This window comes from Procambarus clarkii, chromosome 18 (assembly GCF_040958095.1).
Source record: "Procambarus clarkii isolate CNS0578487 chromosome 18, FALCON_Pclarkii_2.0, whole genome shotgun sequence".
NCBI classification, from domain to species: domain Eukaryota; kingdom Metazoa; phylum Arthropoda; class Malacostraca; order Decapoda; family Cambaridae; genus Procambarus; species Procambarus clarkii.
The window spans coordinates 44,707,415-44,726,095 of NC_091167.1; the positions used below are offsets into that span (position 1 = coordinate 44,707,415).

General features: G+C 44.3%; 1 protein-coding gene across 10 annotated transcripts in view; it reads left to right on the forward strand.

Moving 5' to 3' along the window:
• magu (SPARC related modular calcium binding-like protein magu) overlaps positions 1 to 18,681 on the forward strand; it is a 275,455-nt gene that overhangs the window by 150,411 nt on the left and 106,363 nt on the right. For all 10 annotated transcript variants that reach the window (XM_069326577.1, XM_069326578.1, XM_069326576.1 and 7 more), the window contains one exon: positions 2,190 to 2,222. In XM_069326577.1, the coding sequence (XP_069182678.1) occupies positions 2,190 to 2,222 (33 nt within the window). The remainder of the gene's footprint in view (positions 1 to 2,189; positions 2,223 to 18,681) is intronic.

Here is an 18,681-nt window from a genome sequence, read left to right on the forward strand (position 1 = left end):
TGTCATGCCCTAGTGGTTTCTTGCGTGTGCTTGGGGGGGACCCCAGTGTGCAGGTTCGAATCCTCTTCACGGCTCCTACTGATGTTCTTATTGATACATCACGTCAATGTGATTTATTTGTGCAATAATAATAATAATAAAAATAATAATAATAATAATAATGAGAAAATCCACTAAGGGTGTGAGGTGGGCGCGAACCTGCGACCTCAGCAGTCAGTCGCGTACCCTACCACTACACAGCTAGTAATAATAATAAAAGTAATTAATAATAAAAATAAAAATAATTAATAATAATACAAATTAATCATGAAGTGCAAGCGTGCTTCTTCCAATGATTAGTGGCATCATTGTTGTACTGGCGGAGTGCGCAGTGAGACGAGGAGGGTCGTGGTGTCCACGGAGCCTTCAATTGCCAGGTTGTTGGTGGTGGGTATAGCAGTGGTGAGGTGCTTGTCAACGCCGAGGACCCGTCACAACACGCCCGGGTCCCTTACACTCTACACGCGGGGCTCCGGGTCCTCACTCTCACTCTTTGAACACTTATCAATGGATATATTGTTTTGACAGCGAGGGTGAGTGTGGCGTCAGCTGGTGTCACTCACAGCTGCGTAATCGGTGTGCGTATATTCCCCCCCCCCCTCCAAGGTACGACGACAGACACGCGGTGTCACTACGTTGTAAACAAATACATCGCTGCCAAACGTACGAGGATTTTTGGGCTGATAGATCAGGGCGTAAATGTTGTGTGGGTGGGTGGGTGGGGTGGGGGGGAAGTATGGGGTTTAAAGCACGTGTGTGACAATTTCCATATGTCTCCATGTGTGACTGGTTTAAGATCCAGTCACATCCTCGCGTGTCTGGTTTAAGATCCAGTCATATCCTAGCGTGACTGGTTTAAGATCCAGTCATATCCTCGCGTGACTGGTTTAAGATCCAGTCATATCCTCGCGTGACTGGTTTAAGATCCAGTCATATCCTCGCGTGACTGGTTTAAGATCCAGTCACACCCTCGCGTGACTGGTTTAAGACAGTCACACCCTCGCGTGACTGGTTTACGACAGTCACACCCTCGCGTGACTGGTTTAAGATCCAGTCATATCCTCGCGTGACTGGTTTAAGATCCAGTCATATCCTCGCGTGACTGGTTTAAGATCCAGTCACACCCTCGCGTGACTGGTTTAAGACAGTCACACCCTCGCGTGACTGGTTTACGACAGTCACACCCTCGCGTGACTGGTTTAAGACAGTCACACCCTCCCATGACTGGTTTACGACAGTCACACCCTCGCGTGACTGGTTTAAGACTGTCACACCCTCCCATGACTGGTTTACGACAGTCACACCCTCACGTGACTGGTTTAAGACAATCACACCCTCACGTGACTGGTTTAAGACAGTCACACCCTCACGTGACTGGTTTAAGACAATCACACCGTGTTGACACACCGTATGATTGCCCGAGACACAGTCATATAATTTCAAGCCTTGCAAATATTGTATTGGTGTATAATCTGATTGGTATTCAATTGTATTGAGTGAATCTATACAGTTATTGTTGATACTTATTTGTGCTACTTGTACTACCGTCACTTTTACGACTGTTAATGTTGCGCATGTTAACCCCCGCTGAACCATGACGTGGTGTTTGGTGCTCAACTTTGGGATTCAATTCCCTTGAGGGGAGGTGTGGAGGCTCCTAGCTAGTGGCAGCCAGTCCGGGTTTACCTCAGTGGACCCCCCCCCCCCCTAGGCCGGTGGCTCCAGTCGCCTCCTTGCTCAAATATATTCTGATTTACAACCTCATTACAAGCTGCTACCACAACCTTGGCTAGTTTTATTATTACTACAACCACAACCACTATTACGACAACCACTACCACTATTACCACAACCACTACCACTATTACCACAACCACTACTTACAAACGAATACATTAAATGTCTCGGTTTCAGCAGCCAAATATTCCCATTGCAACATTCATATTCAACCTTAGTGCAGAGATAAGTATATCCAGTATTAATGATCTTTAATGTTTAATTGGCATATTAAATGGCTTAAAGTAACGTCTGTTAGGATTATTTAGGCTTCGAAACGCCTGAATGTTTTAAGAATGTAATTTATTTGGTTGAAAATATTTTGTGAGAGTAATGTTTTTGTCTTGAAAAGAAAATTTTTGTATTTTCAACAGCCCCGGAGACGAGAACCAGGCCCAGCGGTGGTGGTAAGTGTTCCTTTAAATGTTTCTTACTTGTTTTGCGTCGGTCGTAAGTGTTTCCTGTTCCCTGGGGTGGGGGGGGGGGGGGGGGAGGATATTTGTGAGACAGGTGTTGTGGGTGTGTGAGACAGGTGTTGTGGGTGTGTGAGACGGGTGTTGTGGGTGTGTGAGACGGGTGTTGTGGGTGTGTGAGACAGGCGTTGTGGGTGTGTGAGACGGGTGTTGTGGGTGTGTGAGACAGGTGTTGTGGGTGTGTGAGACGGGTGTTGTGGGTGTGTGAGACAGGTGTTGTGGGTGTGTGAGACAGGTGTTGTGGGTGTGTGAGACAGGTGTTGTGGGTGTGTGAGACAGGTGTTGTGGGTGTGTGAGACGGATGTTGTCAGATAACATCTGACGAGCGCTCCCCGCCTCTTTCAACAACCGTCACCTGGATGCAACTTGTTCCGGGTGTTGCTTGCGTTTGTTTTGCGTCGTGTTGTGTCCTTGTTCTTACTTGTATTAAGGTGTGTGTGTGTGTGTGTGTGTGTGTGTGTGTGTGTGTGTGTGTTCTCCGTGTGCCCCAAGATGGCTTACACACTTCTCAGCGATGTGTTTGTGTAGGTTTAAACCATCTGTTCACTGTCTCACAATCACATGTGTAGGTCTCACAATCACACGGTGTAGGCCCTCACAATCACACGGTGTAGGCCTATGACAACTGTGCAGGTAAGTAGTGCGTTGTTAAGTGCTGCGATTTTCTCCTGTGATTTTGGTGAAGTGTTAAGTGTATTAAATTATTATTATTAACATCTTTATTGACACAATTAATTACAATTTTGCCTAATCAGAGGATTTCAATTAAGTCTTATTAAAGTGAGGATAATGCTGGTATTCACTGTCACGCAGGACAGAGGGTCATACACAAGACAATAGATCTAAACTGTAGGCTGAAGCACATATATATCATGGTTACAATCAATGTTTTAATGTGTGGATATGTGAAAACAACTTTCTATTGTGCACTGCCACACAAGGGCAGGGATGGGTTCATAAGTGATGCAGCTTAGAAGTAATATAAATAAAATTGTTCGTCATTCTTTAAAATGAACAAGCAGACTTTGGCTAAATTGTTAGGATGTCGTCCAGAACACCTGAGTCAATGAAATAGTTACACAGTTGGTGGTACAAGAGGCCAGGAGGTCTAAAATCTTTTACGGTTTCACATTCAACAATATAGTGTTCTAGTGATTGCATTAAAGGTTTATCACAGAGTTTACAATCTGAGTATTCTGGTAGTGGCTCAGCCTCACTAACCTGCCAGATGTGCCTATAGCCAAGGCGAATTACCACAATGACTACATCACATTGCCTGGTCCGGTTACTGTGCTGACCATACAAATACTTATTATTACAAAACTTGTCATAACTTTTAATACTGCAGCTTTCAGGTCTCTGGGCATTTCTTAGTTCTTCTAAATCTGAATTAATTTATTTAATTTGTATGTTTCTAATAATTGCATTAGATAGTCCAAAGTCATAATCAATGTTTTCTTTCCTGCAAGCCTCATTGGCCAATCGATCTACAAAGTCATGTTTTCCAACTCCAACATGGGATGGGATCCACACAAATTTTATACAAGAGTTATTATCATTGGCAAAAATTACATTCCATTTAATATTACAAGCTACTTCAGACATACATTGTGATGGGTTATTTAAGGACTGTAGAGCTCTTGTAGAGTCGCAGAATATCACTTAACCACCATTGAGCTTAAGGTATTCAGTGGCTAGATAAATACCCAATAGTTCGGTCTGTGTCATGCTTGCCCAGTTGTTCAATCTCTGTGTACTAGTCATGATCATTTCATTCCCGTGTACACTGCACAACCTGTTCTACCAGTGCCTAACTGCACAGAGCTATCAGTAAAGGCGGTAGATTCAGTTGGTTTGAGATTTTGAAGATGATTGTCAATAGTTCAAATGTTATACATCTCATAGTTTCAGTGTTATACATTTGTTTTACACTGATGGGGGTATAATGCAAAGAGACCTCCACATCTTTCCAAGGGGGAATATAGTGAAGTTGACTGTATTAAGTAATTCTGAGACGGCGCTGGGCGGCTTCCTCAGCTAACTCGGCACCCCCTCTACGGTGTCCCAGGTTCGATTCCTGGGCGGGACAGAAATCTTTGGACACGGTTACCCTTCACCCTGATGCCGCTGTTCACCTAGCAGTAAATAGGTACCCAGGAGTTGAACAACTCTTGTGGCGTTACTTCCTAAGGGGGGGAGGGGGGGGGGGGATCGGGGGATCCTGGGAACTTACCTTTGATGAGAGCATATAAGACATATATATATATATATATATATATATTATATATATATATATATATACACATATATGTCGTACCTAGTAGCCAGAACGCACTTCTCAGCCTACTATGCAAGGCCCGATTTGCCTAATAAGCCAAGTTTTCCTGAAATAATATATTTTCTCTAAATTTTTTCTTCTGAAATGATAAAGCTACCCATTTCATTATGTATGAGGTCAATTTTTTTTATTGCAGTTAAAATTAACGTAGATATATGACCGAACCTAACCAACCCTACCTAACCTAACCTATCTTTATAGGTTAGGTTAGGTTAGGTAGCCGAAAAAGATAGGTTAGGTTAGGTCAGGTAGGTTAGGTAGTCGAAAAACAATTAATTCATGAAAACTTGGCTTATTAGGCAAATCGGGCCTTGCATAGTAGGCTGAGAAGTGCGTTCTGGCTACTAGGTACGACATATATATATATATATATATATATATATATATATATATATATATATATATATATATATAGTGTAATTTTATAGGAAAATATATTTGTCACAATTTACTTGAAATTGTAGTCTGTATAAAATTCTTGAATTCTCTAACCTAATTTCAAATGTTGCTCAAATATCAGAGAATTGCTCATCTATAACAATGACAGACATTCCTGTCACGTCGGCATTCCATCCCTGACCGTCTCGAAGTGGTTGGGTACCATTCCTTTCCCCCCGCCGTCCTATCCCAAATCCTTATCCTAATCGGCTTGTCGCTGACTTCTGATCGCCTCCCTTCCCTAACACACGCCACCCCTGTCACAACTTTGCAAGATGGCTGACAGTAGAGCAATTGTTGACAAGAAAGACCAACATTATCGGGCGCTCCCGTGTGGCATTCTCGCCCTTCCGTACTGGGTGAGTAGGTCGTTGATGGAGTCCCTTGTTGTACCCAGAGTCCATCTGGATCACAGCGGCATATTTCATTACGTGTAACAGTTATAATGATTAATACTTTGTGTTTGGCCTAAATTTATTTGACTCGATTTTCTGGCAATATTCCTCGTCTGTGAGGGCATCCTCGTTGGTATCTTGTCGTTATATCCCAACTGTTAATCTGTCGTTATATCCCAACTGTTAATCTGTCGTTATATCCCAACTGTTAATCTGTCGTTATATCCCAACTGTTAATCTGTCGTTATATCCGAACTGTTAATCTGTCGTTATATCCCAACTGTTAATCTGTCGTTATATCCCAACTGTTAATCTGTCGTTATATCCCAACTGTTAATCTGTCGTTATATCCCAACTGTTAATCTGTCGTTATATTCCAACTGCTATCTTGTCGTTATATCCCAACTGTTAATGTCGTTATATCCCAACTGTTAATCTGTCGTTATATTCGAGCTGCTGTCCTGTCCTCGTATCCCTTCCAAGTGCTGCATAGTTGTACTTGCTGTGTGCTTTATGACTATAATTTACCGAATCTTACTTTCCTCTGGTACTAATATTCTTTGAGCATAATCAGTCTTGGTCTCTTAATATATCGTAAGGCAAGTGCCTAATAAATGTATTCAAGGAAATTAATTTATTAACGGTTAATAAATTTATTGAAGAAAAGTCTAGCATTAATTATTTATCAAAGTATTTCAGTAGGCAAGCTGTCATCTTATGAAATTAAATACTTTACTACGATTGGTCTAAACAAATTATCGGCATGGACTTTTTGGGGAGACAGTTGATAGGCACCAGTTTTTTTTTTTTTATCTGAAATCATTGTTTGCGATCTTCATATGAACACTCGTGACTTGGTACCAAGGCAGTATAAAATAAATATGAGCAAACTTTACAAGACCTTGATGAATCCCACCGCTGCCACCATTGTCACGCACATATTACAAGACTGATGAATCCCACCACTGCCACCATTGTCACGCACATATTACAAGACTGATGAATCCCACCACTGCCACCATTGTCACGCACATATTACAAGACTGATGAATTCCACTACTGCCACCATTGTCACGCATATATTACAAGACTGATGAATCCCACCGCTGCCACCAATGTCGCACACACATTCATGTAGACAAAATCTACACTATTCTGTTTACTCCAGGGTTCTTCGTTCAAGGTAAACCTACCATGCTCTGTCTAAGGGTTCTTCATTTAGTGTGAATCTGGCATAATATATATTAAACGGTATTCCATTAGTAGTTAATTTATTATAAATATGACTGAATTTACCAATGAATTTATGAAATATGACTGAATTTACACACACCAATGCAATGGGTTTTGATTATATTAGCTACTAAACAACTTGTGTTTCTCACATCTAGACACTCGTTTGGTAATATCAGTTCTCGGTACACCATTATATTCAATATCTCTGACAGAATCATATCGTAAATATACCATACATTATTTCTACCTAAGCTGGCAAGTTGGCAAAGTGGCGTAAAGTCAAATTAGTCATGGAGTCACCAACCTTACTAATCACTAAGGCACTGTGCATGAGTGGGCTCGACCCCCTCCCCCTCCCTCCCCATTACAGGACTATTTCTCGACATTCTTACACTGACCACACACCCATCTTGTGCTAACCCATCCCAGGCCAGGAGCGCCCAAAGGCATCCCTGGAGACACAAGAATACACCAGTGTGGCGTCACACGTCCTCCCAATGAGTATATATAGAAAACACAAATGTTTCTTAAATGTGTTTTGATTAGGTAGGTTAGATTAGGATAATTGAGGATGGGTTAGGTTAGGGTAATTGTTTTTAGGATAGGATACGTTTGTTTAAAAAGAAGAGTATTGATGATGTTTAATGTCTACTCTTTGGGGTATTTTATTTTTTTTAACCCTTCTCACCCCAGTGCCAGACTGGCTGGCTCCGTATAAGAGGGTGTTGGCCCCTCCAGTCCACGGTCACTCGGATACCCAGTCCTTGGCACCCACCAGTCCTTGGCACCCACCAGTCCTTGGCCTACCAGTCCATGGCTGCCAGTCGTGGGCCGACCATTCCTCACTGCGTGGACGGGATTGTTGTAGCTGAGACCACCTCCACACGTGTTCACTGAATTAATTAACATGATTTTGATCTGATTACTTAGTGGTTTGTGCCGCGGTGGTCCAGGGGGGGGGGGGGGCAGGACGGACGGATGGACACCACACACACACACACACACACACACACACACACACACACACACACACACACACACACACACACACACACACACACAGATATTAGAAAGAACTTTTTTAGTGTCAGAGTGGTTGACAAATGGAATGCATTAGGGGGTGATGTGGTGGAGGCTGACTCCATACACAGTTTCAAGTGTAGATATGACAGAGCCCGATAGGCTCAGGAATCTGTACACCTGTTGATTGACGGTTGAGAGGCGGGACCAAAGAGCCAGAGCTCAACCCCCGCAAACACAACTAGGTGAGTAACTAGGTGAGTACACACACACACACACTCATTCTCTCTCCATCTCTCCCTCCCTCCCAACTCTCAGGTTTGTGCCTCTTTTTTTTTGTTTGTGTGAGAGGGGTAGGGGGGGAGGGTGTCATCTATTACTCTCACGGCCTGAGTGTGTGTGTCGGGTGCTGGGGGCTGGGGTTACACCAACACGCGCCGCGGACCTCCTGCCCCTAACACACACTCACAAATGCGCAAACACATTTATTATTATTAACATCTTTATTGACAAAATTAATTACAATTTTGCCTAATCTGAGAATTTTGATAGTCTTATTAAATTGAGGTTAATGCTAGTATTCACTGTCACGCAGGACAGAGGGTCATACATAAGACAATAGGTCTAAACTGTAGGCTGAAGCACATATATATCATGGTTACAATCAATGTTTTAATGTGTGAATATGTGACAACAACTTTCTATTGTGCACTGCCACACAAGGGCAGGGATGGGTTCATAAGTGATGCAGCTTAGAGTATAAATAGAAATTGTTCTTCATTCTTTAAAATGGACAAGCAAATTTTGGGTAAATTGTTAGGATGTCGTCCAGAACACCTGAGTCAATAAAATAGTTACACAGTTGGTGGTACAATAGGCCAGGAGGTCTAAAGTCCTTTACGGTTTCACATTCATCAATATAGTGTTCTAGTGAGTGCATTAAAGGTTTATCACAGAGTTTACAATCTGAATATTCTGGTAGTGGCTCAGCCTCACTAACCTGCCAGATGTGTCTATAGCCAAGGCGAATTCGCGCAATTACTACATCACATTGCCTGGTCCGGTTACTGTGCTGACCATACAAATACCTATTATTACAGAACTTGTCATAACTTTTAATACTGCAGCTTTCAGGTCTCTGTGCATTTCTTAGTTCTTCTAAATCTGAATTAATTTCTTTAATTTGTATGTTTCTAATAACTGCATTAGATAGTCCAAAGTCATAATCAATGTTTTCTTTCCTGCAAGCCTCATTGGCCAATTGATCTACAAAGTCATGTTTTTCAACTCCAACATGGGATGGGATCCACACAAATTTTATACAAGAATTATTATCATTGGCAAAAATTACATTCCATTTAATATTACAAGCTACTTCCGACATACATTGTGATGGGTTATTTAAGGACTGCAGAGCACTTTTAGAGTCACAGAAAATAACTCCACCACCATTGAGCTTAAGGTATTCAGTGGCTAGATAAATACCCAATAGCTCGGTCTGTGTCGTGCTTGCCCAGTTGTTCAATCTCTGTGTACTAGTCATGATCATTTCATTCCCTTTATACACTGCACATGCACAACCTGTTCTACCAGTGCCTAACTGCACAGAGCCATCAGTAAAGGCATAGGATTCAGTCGGTTTGAGAATTTGAAGATGACTGTCAATAGCTTCTAATGTTATACATCTCAAAATGTCAGTGTTATACATTTGTTTTACACTGATGGGAGTGTAATGCAGAGAGACCTCCACATCTTTCCAAGGGGGAATATAGTGAACAGTTTTATCAGGGTTAAGAGATACATTCAGTTTCTGAAGATTATAGGCACAACAACTGAGCCACACACTGTAGGGAGCTTTTTGCGGCGGATTGAGGGAACAGTCAGAATTGTTTAGAATGGATCTCAATTTAATTTGAATAGAGCTGGGGGGACCATTATTTTTCAAAGTTTTGGCGCAAAACATAGTACTAAGTAGAACTATTCTTTCGTAAATGGAAGGTAAGTTTAGTTCCTTTCTCATGTTAACAATTCTGACAGTTCTAGGACAACCCAGGATGATGCGCATGGCATCATTCTGTACTACATCTAGGCCTTGTAATTGTTTAGGAGAAAAATTAAGAAGATGCAAGGCATAATAATCAACAACAGATCGTATAAAGGCAATATAAAAACTACGAGCATATTTTATGTTAATGCCAAATCCTTTGCCAACAAGAGTTCTGAGAGGTTTAAGACGCTCAACAAGTTTTTTACGCAGGTTGCTGATGAGATTTGTATCATTAACCTCGACTCCAAGATATTTATAAGACTCACAAGTCTCCACGGGCACTCCATTAATAGTATAGTTAGCATGGAGAGAATGGGGAATAAGAACCCTTGTTTTATCAACAGAGATTATGAGGCCACATTCTACTACTTTCTTGGAGAATGCATCAAGTAACATTTGTAGCCTTGGTTTACTGTGTGCCATAATACAAATATCATCAGCATAACATATAACTGTTTCCGTAGGTTGTACAGGTATGTCATGGATAAGTTTGTGCATAAGTATATTGAAGAGCATAGGGCTTAGGACACCACCTTGAGGTGTGCCTAGTTCGAATGCATCTGTTCTTGTACTTTTAACTCCTTTAAATAGGACACTAGCACGCCTGTTGGATAGGTAGCTCTTTATCCAACTCAGAAGATTACCTTTGATTCCAAATTCAGCAAGTTGCTCTAATATTATTTCGCCATTCGCTACATCGAAAGCTGACTTTAGGTCAATAAAGGCTGCCTGTGTCCCATCCTGGGAGTTTACAAAATATTCAGCAAAGCATGTTTGTGTGCTACACTTGGGCATGAACCCATATAGGTTTGGGGCCAGTTTTTCTTTGACCTGAAACATGACTCGATTGAGAACAATTCTCTCCAAGACTTTACACATGCAAGATGTAAGGGAAATGGGTCTGAATTTTTGAGAGTTAGGTTTAGGAATTGGTATTATGAGACTTTGTGTCCAATTCTTTGGCAAGATACCTTGTGAGAGACTCATTTGATAGAGGTCAAGCAGAGGGTGGCTAGGGACATCATTCAGTAAGCTCAAGATGTTATAAGTTATACCATCCTCACCAGGGGCAGTTTGCTTAGGTTTTCCTAATGCTGATGTTAATTCAAAGGGGGTTATAGGAAACTGATCCGTTAAATCTGGTGAGGAGCGTGCTATTTCAATATTAAAGTTTCTGTTAATGTTGGTATGTCTTAAATGCTGCTGTATATCTGGGGGTAAGGAAGAAATTTGTGAGACACTAGACCATTGAGCTAGGAGCATGTCAGCATATTCTGCAGGAGTATGATGAAGCTGAACTGGGGCTGAAGGTTTGGTAATGTTTTTAATTTTGTTCCACATTTCTGATAATGTTGTAGTTCTATTGATACCTTGTAGGAATTGTTCCCAATATGTGTTCTTAACCTGACCCTTAAGCTCGCGAAAATCTCTGTTGGCATTAAGGAATGGAAGTAAATTGTCAGCTGTTTTGTCTCGTTTATAAGAGTCAGCAAGCTGAAGCACTTTAGCTCGCTCTGCAATAATAATAGGATCCTCTGTCCATGAGGAAGAACGAGTGTTCTTTTTTTTCCTTGATTTAACCCAGGTATCATAATAACTGGTAATGATACTGACAAGATCATTGTAAAAGTGGTCCACTGATACAGGTGTATACCCAGTGTACCACTTATGTACATAAGCCTTAAAGTGCTGTTTAAGATTGTCTGGAATGTTAATTTTAACTCTAGGATGAGGATTGGACTTAATATCCGCCACATTGTATTCACAATATATTGCAAAATGATCACTTACTAGTTCTGGGATGAGCTTAACGTTGACGTTGCTATCTACTAGGCTGTATCCAATCACATAATCCAGTCTACCCCCCAATAAATGGGTCTGTTTATCAGTATCATACACAGTAATATTATGATCATTAAGGTATTTCAAGAAGACCCTTCCATTATTGTTACACTGAACGTCACCAAGAGCAGTGTGACGAGCATTAAAGTCACCCATACATAACATAGCTGTGTTACCTGTAGGTTTCGGTAGCAGGTCTGCTTTAAGTACATTACATCGTCCATATATGTTATACAGTAGGAAATGGCTATTTGCAGTTTGCAATTTGAATTTTTGATAATGTATACTATCACTCCTATGATTTTTAATTAGTTTACAGATTAATCCACTCTTAATATACGTTAGTAAACCAGTTCCAATACTGTTGTTGTATGCTATATACCCAGGTATCCTGGGTGGGACCTTCTTGATAGTTGTGGACGTATATGGTTCCTGTAAACAGATCACATCTACGTCTCTCATTTTAGCATACAAGATTACGTCATTTATCCGAAGATAAACACTTCGAATATTCCAAGAAAGAAACTTAATTGTTTTTGTTTGATGAGCCATGGTTAAGTGTCTAGGGAATTAAGGTAACGTTTAAGTTCGTAAAACACTTGGAGAACATAAGTAATTTTGTTCCGTGTGTCCTGAGTACTTTTGTTTAGGAGGCGGTTAACCTGAGTAGGAGTTGGTGTTCTCTTAAAGTCTTTATTTTTAAGCAAATCAAGGGTGTCTTGACGATCCAGTTGGGGTGCCAGTGAGGGATCAATGACTACTCTAACACCATTCCCCATGGGGATTTGACACTCACGTTCCGTAGAGACAGGTGAAGTAGCCTCAGCAGCTGCAACATTACCACTCACATCACTACTGGTGCTGGGAGAATTTACTTGATCACTATCGCTAGCATGATTCACTTCACTATCACCGGGCAGATTCATCACTAATGTTTGTATTTTAGCTTCCAATTCCATAATTTTATTTTTTAACCAGTTAATTTCTTCTGTATCTTTGCTTGTTTGCCTTAGCCCATCGAGGGTTGGAAACTGCTTACTAGAGGTGACATTAGGAGCTTCCAGCTGGGTGCCTCCTGCAGCTGGACCAGACGCCTCCGGCGTCCTGCTCATGGTAGAGAGGGCGGGGCGTCGAGGGCAGCCAGGATGCCAAACATCTACACCTTGACGCTTACACCTGGGACACTTCCGGACCAGAGGAGAGGCTTCCTCCCCATCCTCAAGGGTAGGGGGGTCCCTGTGAGGACACTCCCTTGTTTGGTGCTGTTCAGCACAGAGCCCACACACAGGGTCATGTTGACAGTACCTAGAGATATGATGAGTACCATGGCACTTATAACAAACAACAGGGGGGGATACCCAAGGTTTTATAGGACTTGATGGGATGAAGTGTCCAAAAAAGGTGTAATGTTCAGGGGGAGGGTCACTGCCATTCCAAACAATGATGATCCTGTTGAGAGGTTGACCATCCTTACGTATCCGTCTTGCCTTGTAGACCCCGTCAAGGGTATAAGATCTATCAAGAGGATACTCTTTGGGAAAACTGGTAACAATATATTCCTTAAATTTTTTAGGTCGATTGATGATGTCTTCTCTGGTGAAAACAATATTAGCAATCTCACCTTTAACCAGTTGAGTGATGATATCTTCCTGCTTACGTGACACAAAGATGTAAGGGGATGTTGGTCTAGGTCGGACTATATCGAGGAATGTGTTGGAGAACTTAGTAGAAAGTTGTTCGAACCATTTAAGTTTATCGTTGGTGGATGTTCCAGCTGGGAATGCCAGGCGCACATAGTCAGCGCGGGGAGCAATAGGAGGCTTGGGTGGGCGGGCCCCTGGCTGGGTGGGCCCACCACCGCCCACCTCCACCGTCTTCACACGGGTTCCGGTGTTTCTGTCATCATTGCCAATGTCCTCATCGCCATCAGCAGAGTCTGCAAGTTTAGACTTTCTTCTCGCATTCCGTGATTGTTGCAACTGCCACTCATTTCCGTTATCCAGATCAGCATCGGGTTCCATGTCATCGGGTGACTGGAACCCACTTCGAGCATCAACATATTCCTCGGCGGCGGGCTCAGGATCCATTGCTTGGAGATCACTTGGATTAGCAAGCACAACAGAAGATAGGGTGGTACTGAGCCCGGTTGCCATAACAACGGGCCAGGAGGCGCAGCACAGGGTAGCTGCCCGGGGCTCCACCACTCGCCCAGGCTAGGACACTGTCACCCACCTCATGTAAACACACCACCAGTCGCGCACACAAACCACGACCCTGGGAAGGAGGGCCCAAGGACTGTTTTACACACGAGGGGAGCGTGGGGCCAGGTACACCACAAGGCGGCCCAGTGCCGTCCCACTGTACCTCTGGGTAGACTCCAGATACCGCCTCACAAATAATGTCTGCATGAAGTTCTATACAATCCAGCTATCCACAACCTACTGCAGTTGGTAGTAAAGGTGTCGAACACTTAGTACCGCTGCACCTGAACGATTGGGCACGCTAAAGGCTCAATGTTAGGACTAGGCCTGTGTTAAACCGGACGAGGAGCACATCCTGACCAGCCAGTCCCGAGGCTACGGGAGAACCGCGCAAACACAGTACCAGTTGATTGTCAGTTGAGAGGCGGGACCAAAGAGCCAAAGCTCAACCCCCACAAGCACAATTGAGTGAGTACACACACACACGCACATATCTGCTGAGGATAACATCAGCAGCATATGCCAGGCTGGCCAACATAAGAACGGCATTTAGAAACTTGTGGTAGGAATCATTCAGAGCTTTGTATACCACATATGTCAGACCAATCCTAGAGTATGCAGCTCCAGCATGGAGTCCATATCTAGTCAAGGATGAGACTAAACTGGAAAAGGTTCAAAGGTTTGCTACCAGACTAGTACCCGAGCTGAGAGGTATGAGCTACGAGGAGAGACTACGGGAATTAAACCTCACCTCACTGGAAGACAGACGAGTTAGGGGGGCATGATCATTATATACAAGATTCTCAAAGGAATTGATAGGGTAGATAAAGACAGGCTATTTAACACAAGGGGCACACGCACTAGGGGACACAGGTGGAAACTGAGTGCCCAAATGAGCCACAGAGATATTAGAAAGAACTTTTTTAGTGTCAGAGTGGTTGATAAATGGAATGCATTAGGAAGTGATGTGGTGGAGGCTGACTCCATACACAGTTTCAAGTGTAGATATGATAGAGCCCAATAGGCTCAGGAACCTGTACACCAGTTGATTGACAGTTGAGAGGCGGGACCAAAGAGCCAGAGCTCAACTCCTGCAAGAACAACTAGGTGAGTACACACACACACACACACACACACACACACACACACACACACACACACACACAAAAGAGGGTTTAGAGTATTAGAACAGGTTGACAAATCTGATGTGTAAACAAGCACTAACAAGGCTTTTGGAAACAGATATCCAGCTTAACGAGTCTACTGAAGTTCTCTGACAATAAGACAAGGTAGAGGTGATAGACAGTCTGCATATTTCTAAACTGCCCAAAGGTCTTTGACACAGTTCGTACAACTACCAAAGCAACTTGAGAGGCAGGAGGGAGTGACTGGCCGAGCAGGGGTGAGAGGACCTACCTTGAGGTTACCTTGAGGTGCTTCCGGGGCTTAGCGTCCCCGCGGCCCGGTCGTCGACCAGGCCTCCAAACCGACAAAAGCCAGGTATCTCCCAGTGAGGAGAGAGAGGTGTGACGAGCGGTGGTTAACAGTGGTGGTTAACCACCGTTAACGACCATGCAATGTCTTGGTTAATGAGAGAAAACCACTGTGGTGGAGTCCCACATGTCGCTGAATTACGCAACATTAATGAGAGGTAGTGACGGAAAGATGGCACCCAGTGAAACACACTTCAGTGTTTACTGGAATTCAATACCAGTAAATGCAAGGTGATGAATTTTAACAGATCGTAAGTCGGAAACCCTCGCAGCAATAACTTAGCGAGACTTAAAGGCTGGATTTAACACCAAGACTTACCCGAGAGGCTGGCTCTAATTAGGATAGATTAGAGCCTGACACAATTAGGATTAGACGCTGGCTCTTATTACGATAGATTAAGAGTCTTGACATAATTAGGATAGCGTCAGCCATGAGGACCCTTGATAACGAACCGTTCAGATCACGATGGCGGCCCCTGTACTATACAGGGGTGCGAGGTGAACAATATTGTAAGTGGGGATCATGTCTCTCCGAGCTCTTCTGTCTTCCATCGACGTGAGGTGCAGTTTACGCAGCCTTTCCTCAAAACTCATGCCTCTTAGTATGGACGACTTCCTTGCCATCCTCGTCATGGAGACGAGACTGCGTGTGAAGCTCCCAAGGATCAGCTGGGAAATACAATGATCTACTCAAAGTAGATCATTGTATCTACTTTGAGAGATACAATGTAATAAGAAAGGTATTTCTTATTACATTGTATCTCTCAATACAAGGTAATTCGCGTTAGTTTTCGTGTTACGTAGTTTCACGTTACGAGCTTGAAGTGGTTTCATTTAGTGATTTACAGTGTAGAGTAGTTTTTGCCCCTGGGGGCCCAGTTATCTTGGCCAGGGATGGTGCCCCTGGGACCCTGTTATCTTGGCCTAGGATGGTGCCCCTGGGGGCCCTGTTATCTTGGCGAGCGATGGTCCCCCTGGGGCCCTGTTATCTTGGCCAGGGATGGTGCCCCTGGGGGCCCAGTTATCTTGGCCAGGGATGGTGCCCCTGGGGGCCCAGTTATCTTGGCCAGGGATGGTGCCCCTGGGACCCTGTTATCTTGGCCTAGGATGGTGCCCCTGGGGGTCCTGTTATCTTGGCCAGGGATGGTCCCCCTGGGGCCCTGTTATCTTGGCCAGGGATGGTGCCCCTGGGGACCCTGTTATCTTGGCCAGGGATGGTGCCCCTGGGACCCTGTTATCTTGGCCTAGGATGGTGCCCCTGGGGGCCCTGTTATCTTGGCCAGGGATGGTGCCCCTGGGGACCCTGTTATCTTGGCCAGGGATGGTGCCCCTGGGGGCCTGTTATCTTGGTCAGGGACGGTGCCCCTGGGCCCTGTTATCTTACTTTGACGTTACCTTGAGGTGTTTCCGGGGCTTAGCGTCCCCGCGGCCCGGTCGTCGACCAGGCCTCCTCGTTGCTGGACTGGTCAACCAGGCTGTTGGACGCGGCTGCTCACAGCCTGACGTATGAGTCACAGCCTGGTTGATCAGGTATCCTTTGGAGGTGCTTATCCAGTTCTCTCTTGAACACTGAGAGAGGTCGGCCAGTTATGCCCCTTATGTGTAGTGGAAGCGTGTTGAACAGTCTCGGGCCTCTGATGTTGATAGTTCTCTCTCAGAGTACCTGTTGCACCTCTGCTTTTCAACGGGGGTATTCTGCACATCCTGCCATGCCTCCTGGTCTCATGTGATGTTATTTCTGTGTGCAGGTTTTGGACCAGCCCCTCTACTATTTTCCATGTGTAAATTATTATATATCTCTCTCGCCTGCGCTCAAGAGAATACAGATTTAGGCTCTTTAGTCGGTCCCAGTAGTTTAGATGTTTTACTGAGTGGATTCTAGCAGTAAAGGATCTCTGCACGCTCTCCAGGTCAGCAATTTTTCCAGCTTTGAAAGGGGCTGTCATTGTGCAGCAGTACTCCACTCTAGAGAGCACAAGCGTCTTGGAGAGTATCATCATCGGTATAGCATCTCTAGTGTGAAAGGTTCTTGTTATCCAACCTGGGCCTGGGCCTGGCCTGGCCTGGCCTGGCTTATCATGGCTTTGGATGCTGCCTCCGAGACAGGTGGATTCAGAAGCAGTCTCCAGTACCATATATAAAGTTGAGGGGAAATTTAAATCGACAATAGACGACTGGACATTCTCGGGTCATTATATATTAAGCAAACCCAAGCCATCTCTGTCAACTAACAGCACATTACACTCTGCCTCTGACAATGTTGACGTGGGACAACGAAACGTTGATCTCTTAGCGTTAGGCCATAATAAAATTGTAACATGAAAATTGGAGAGTTAATGTTTAGACTTCTTTCTCTGGCGAGGAAAAAACATAAGAAAAAAATAGAGATTATTGATTTCACCCTTTGTCATTCTCAGTAATATATGACTAATAGAAAGACTGCTGCCTATAACTCTCTATGATTAGGGAGAGGTTATATAATTATAATTAGGTTAGGGAGGGGGGGGGGGGCTGTATGCCCATTTAACTACAGTTCTTTGAGGCTAACTGCTGTTCTTCGGGGGTCATGATGCAAGGGTTAATTGCCTTTTCTTCTTTACCTTGAGGTCAACTGCGCCCTCATCGAAGAGTGGTTGATAGTGCCCTTAAGTCGAGTAAAGAGGGCGCTGTGATTGGCGGAGAGTGTGTTGTTGATGTTGCCAAGTGACACAAGAAATGTGCTATGATTGGTGGAGAATGTTCTTCCAGTTAGAGGGATGTAAATCTGGTCGTGATTGGTGGAGTCTTCGTATTGTCGTTCCAGCTGTGTAGCTCTTAGTGTTTAGTGTGTGTCCCCCCTTCGGAATCCCCCCCCCCTCAGCAACTCCCTCGGAACCCCCCTCGGAACCCCCCTTCGGCATCCGCCCTTGGGCGCAAATCAAAGGAGTGAAAAATTCCCGCCATTAAATCGACACCGTGGAGCGCTGGCCGCCTGGCAGACGCCTCGCTGCCGCCACTGACAATTCCAAATTGTCTCAACGCAAAGAGTTCGTGTTTTGCTGGCCGCCCCCCTCCGCCCCCCGCCGCCCCCCGCCGCCCCCTGGCCGCCCCCTGGCCGCCCCCCGCCGCCCCCTGGCCGCCCCCTGGCCGCCCCCTGGCCGCCCCCTGGCCGCCCCCTGGCCGCCCCCTGGCCGCCCCCCGCCGCCCCCTGACGGTGTAACACGACCTGCCACTGGCTTACCTCTCCCTATGAAAGCCAAAGCCAATGACTCTGACTTCTTACCCAACCCAGGTTCCCGAGATGGTGATTTTAAACATTTTTAAACTCTATTTTGTCCTGACGTGAGCCCTTTGTGATCTCTAATATGACCTGTCATATCTCGCGTAGAGATATAATAACGTCA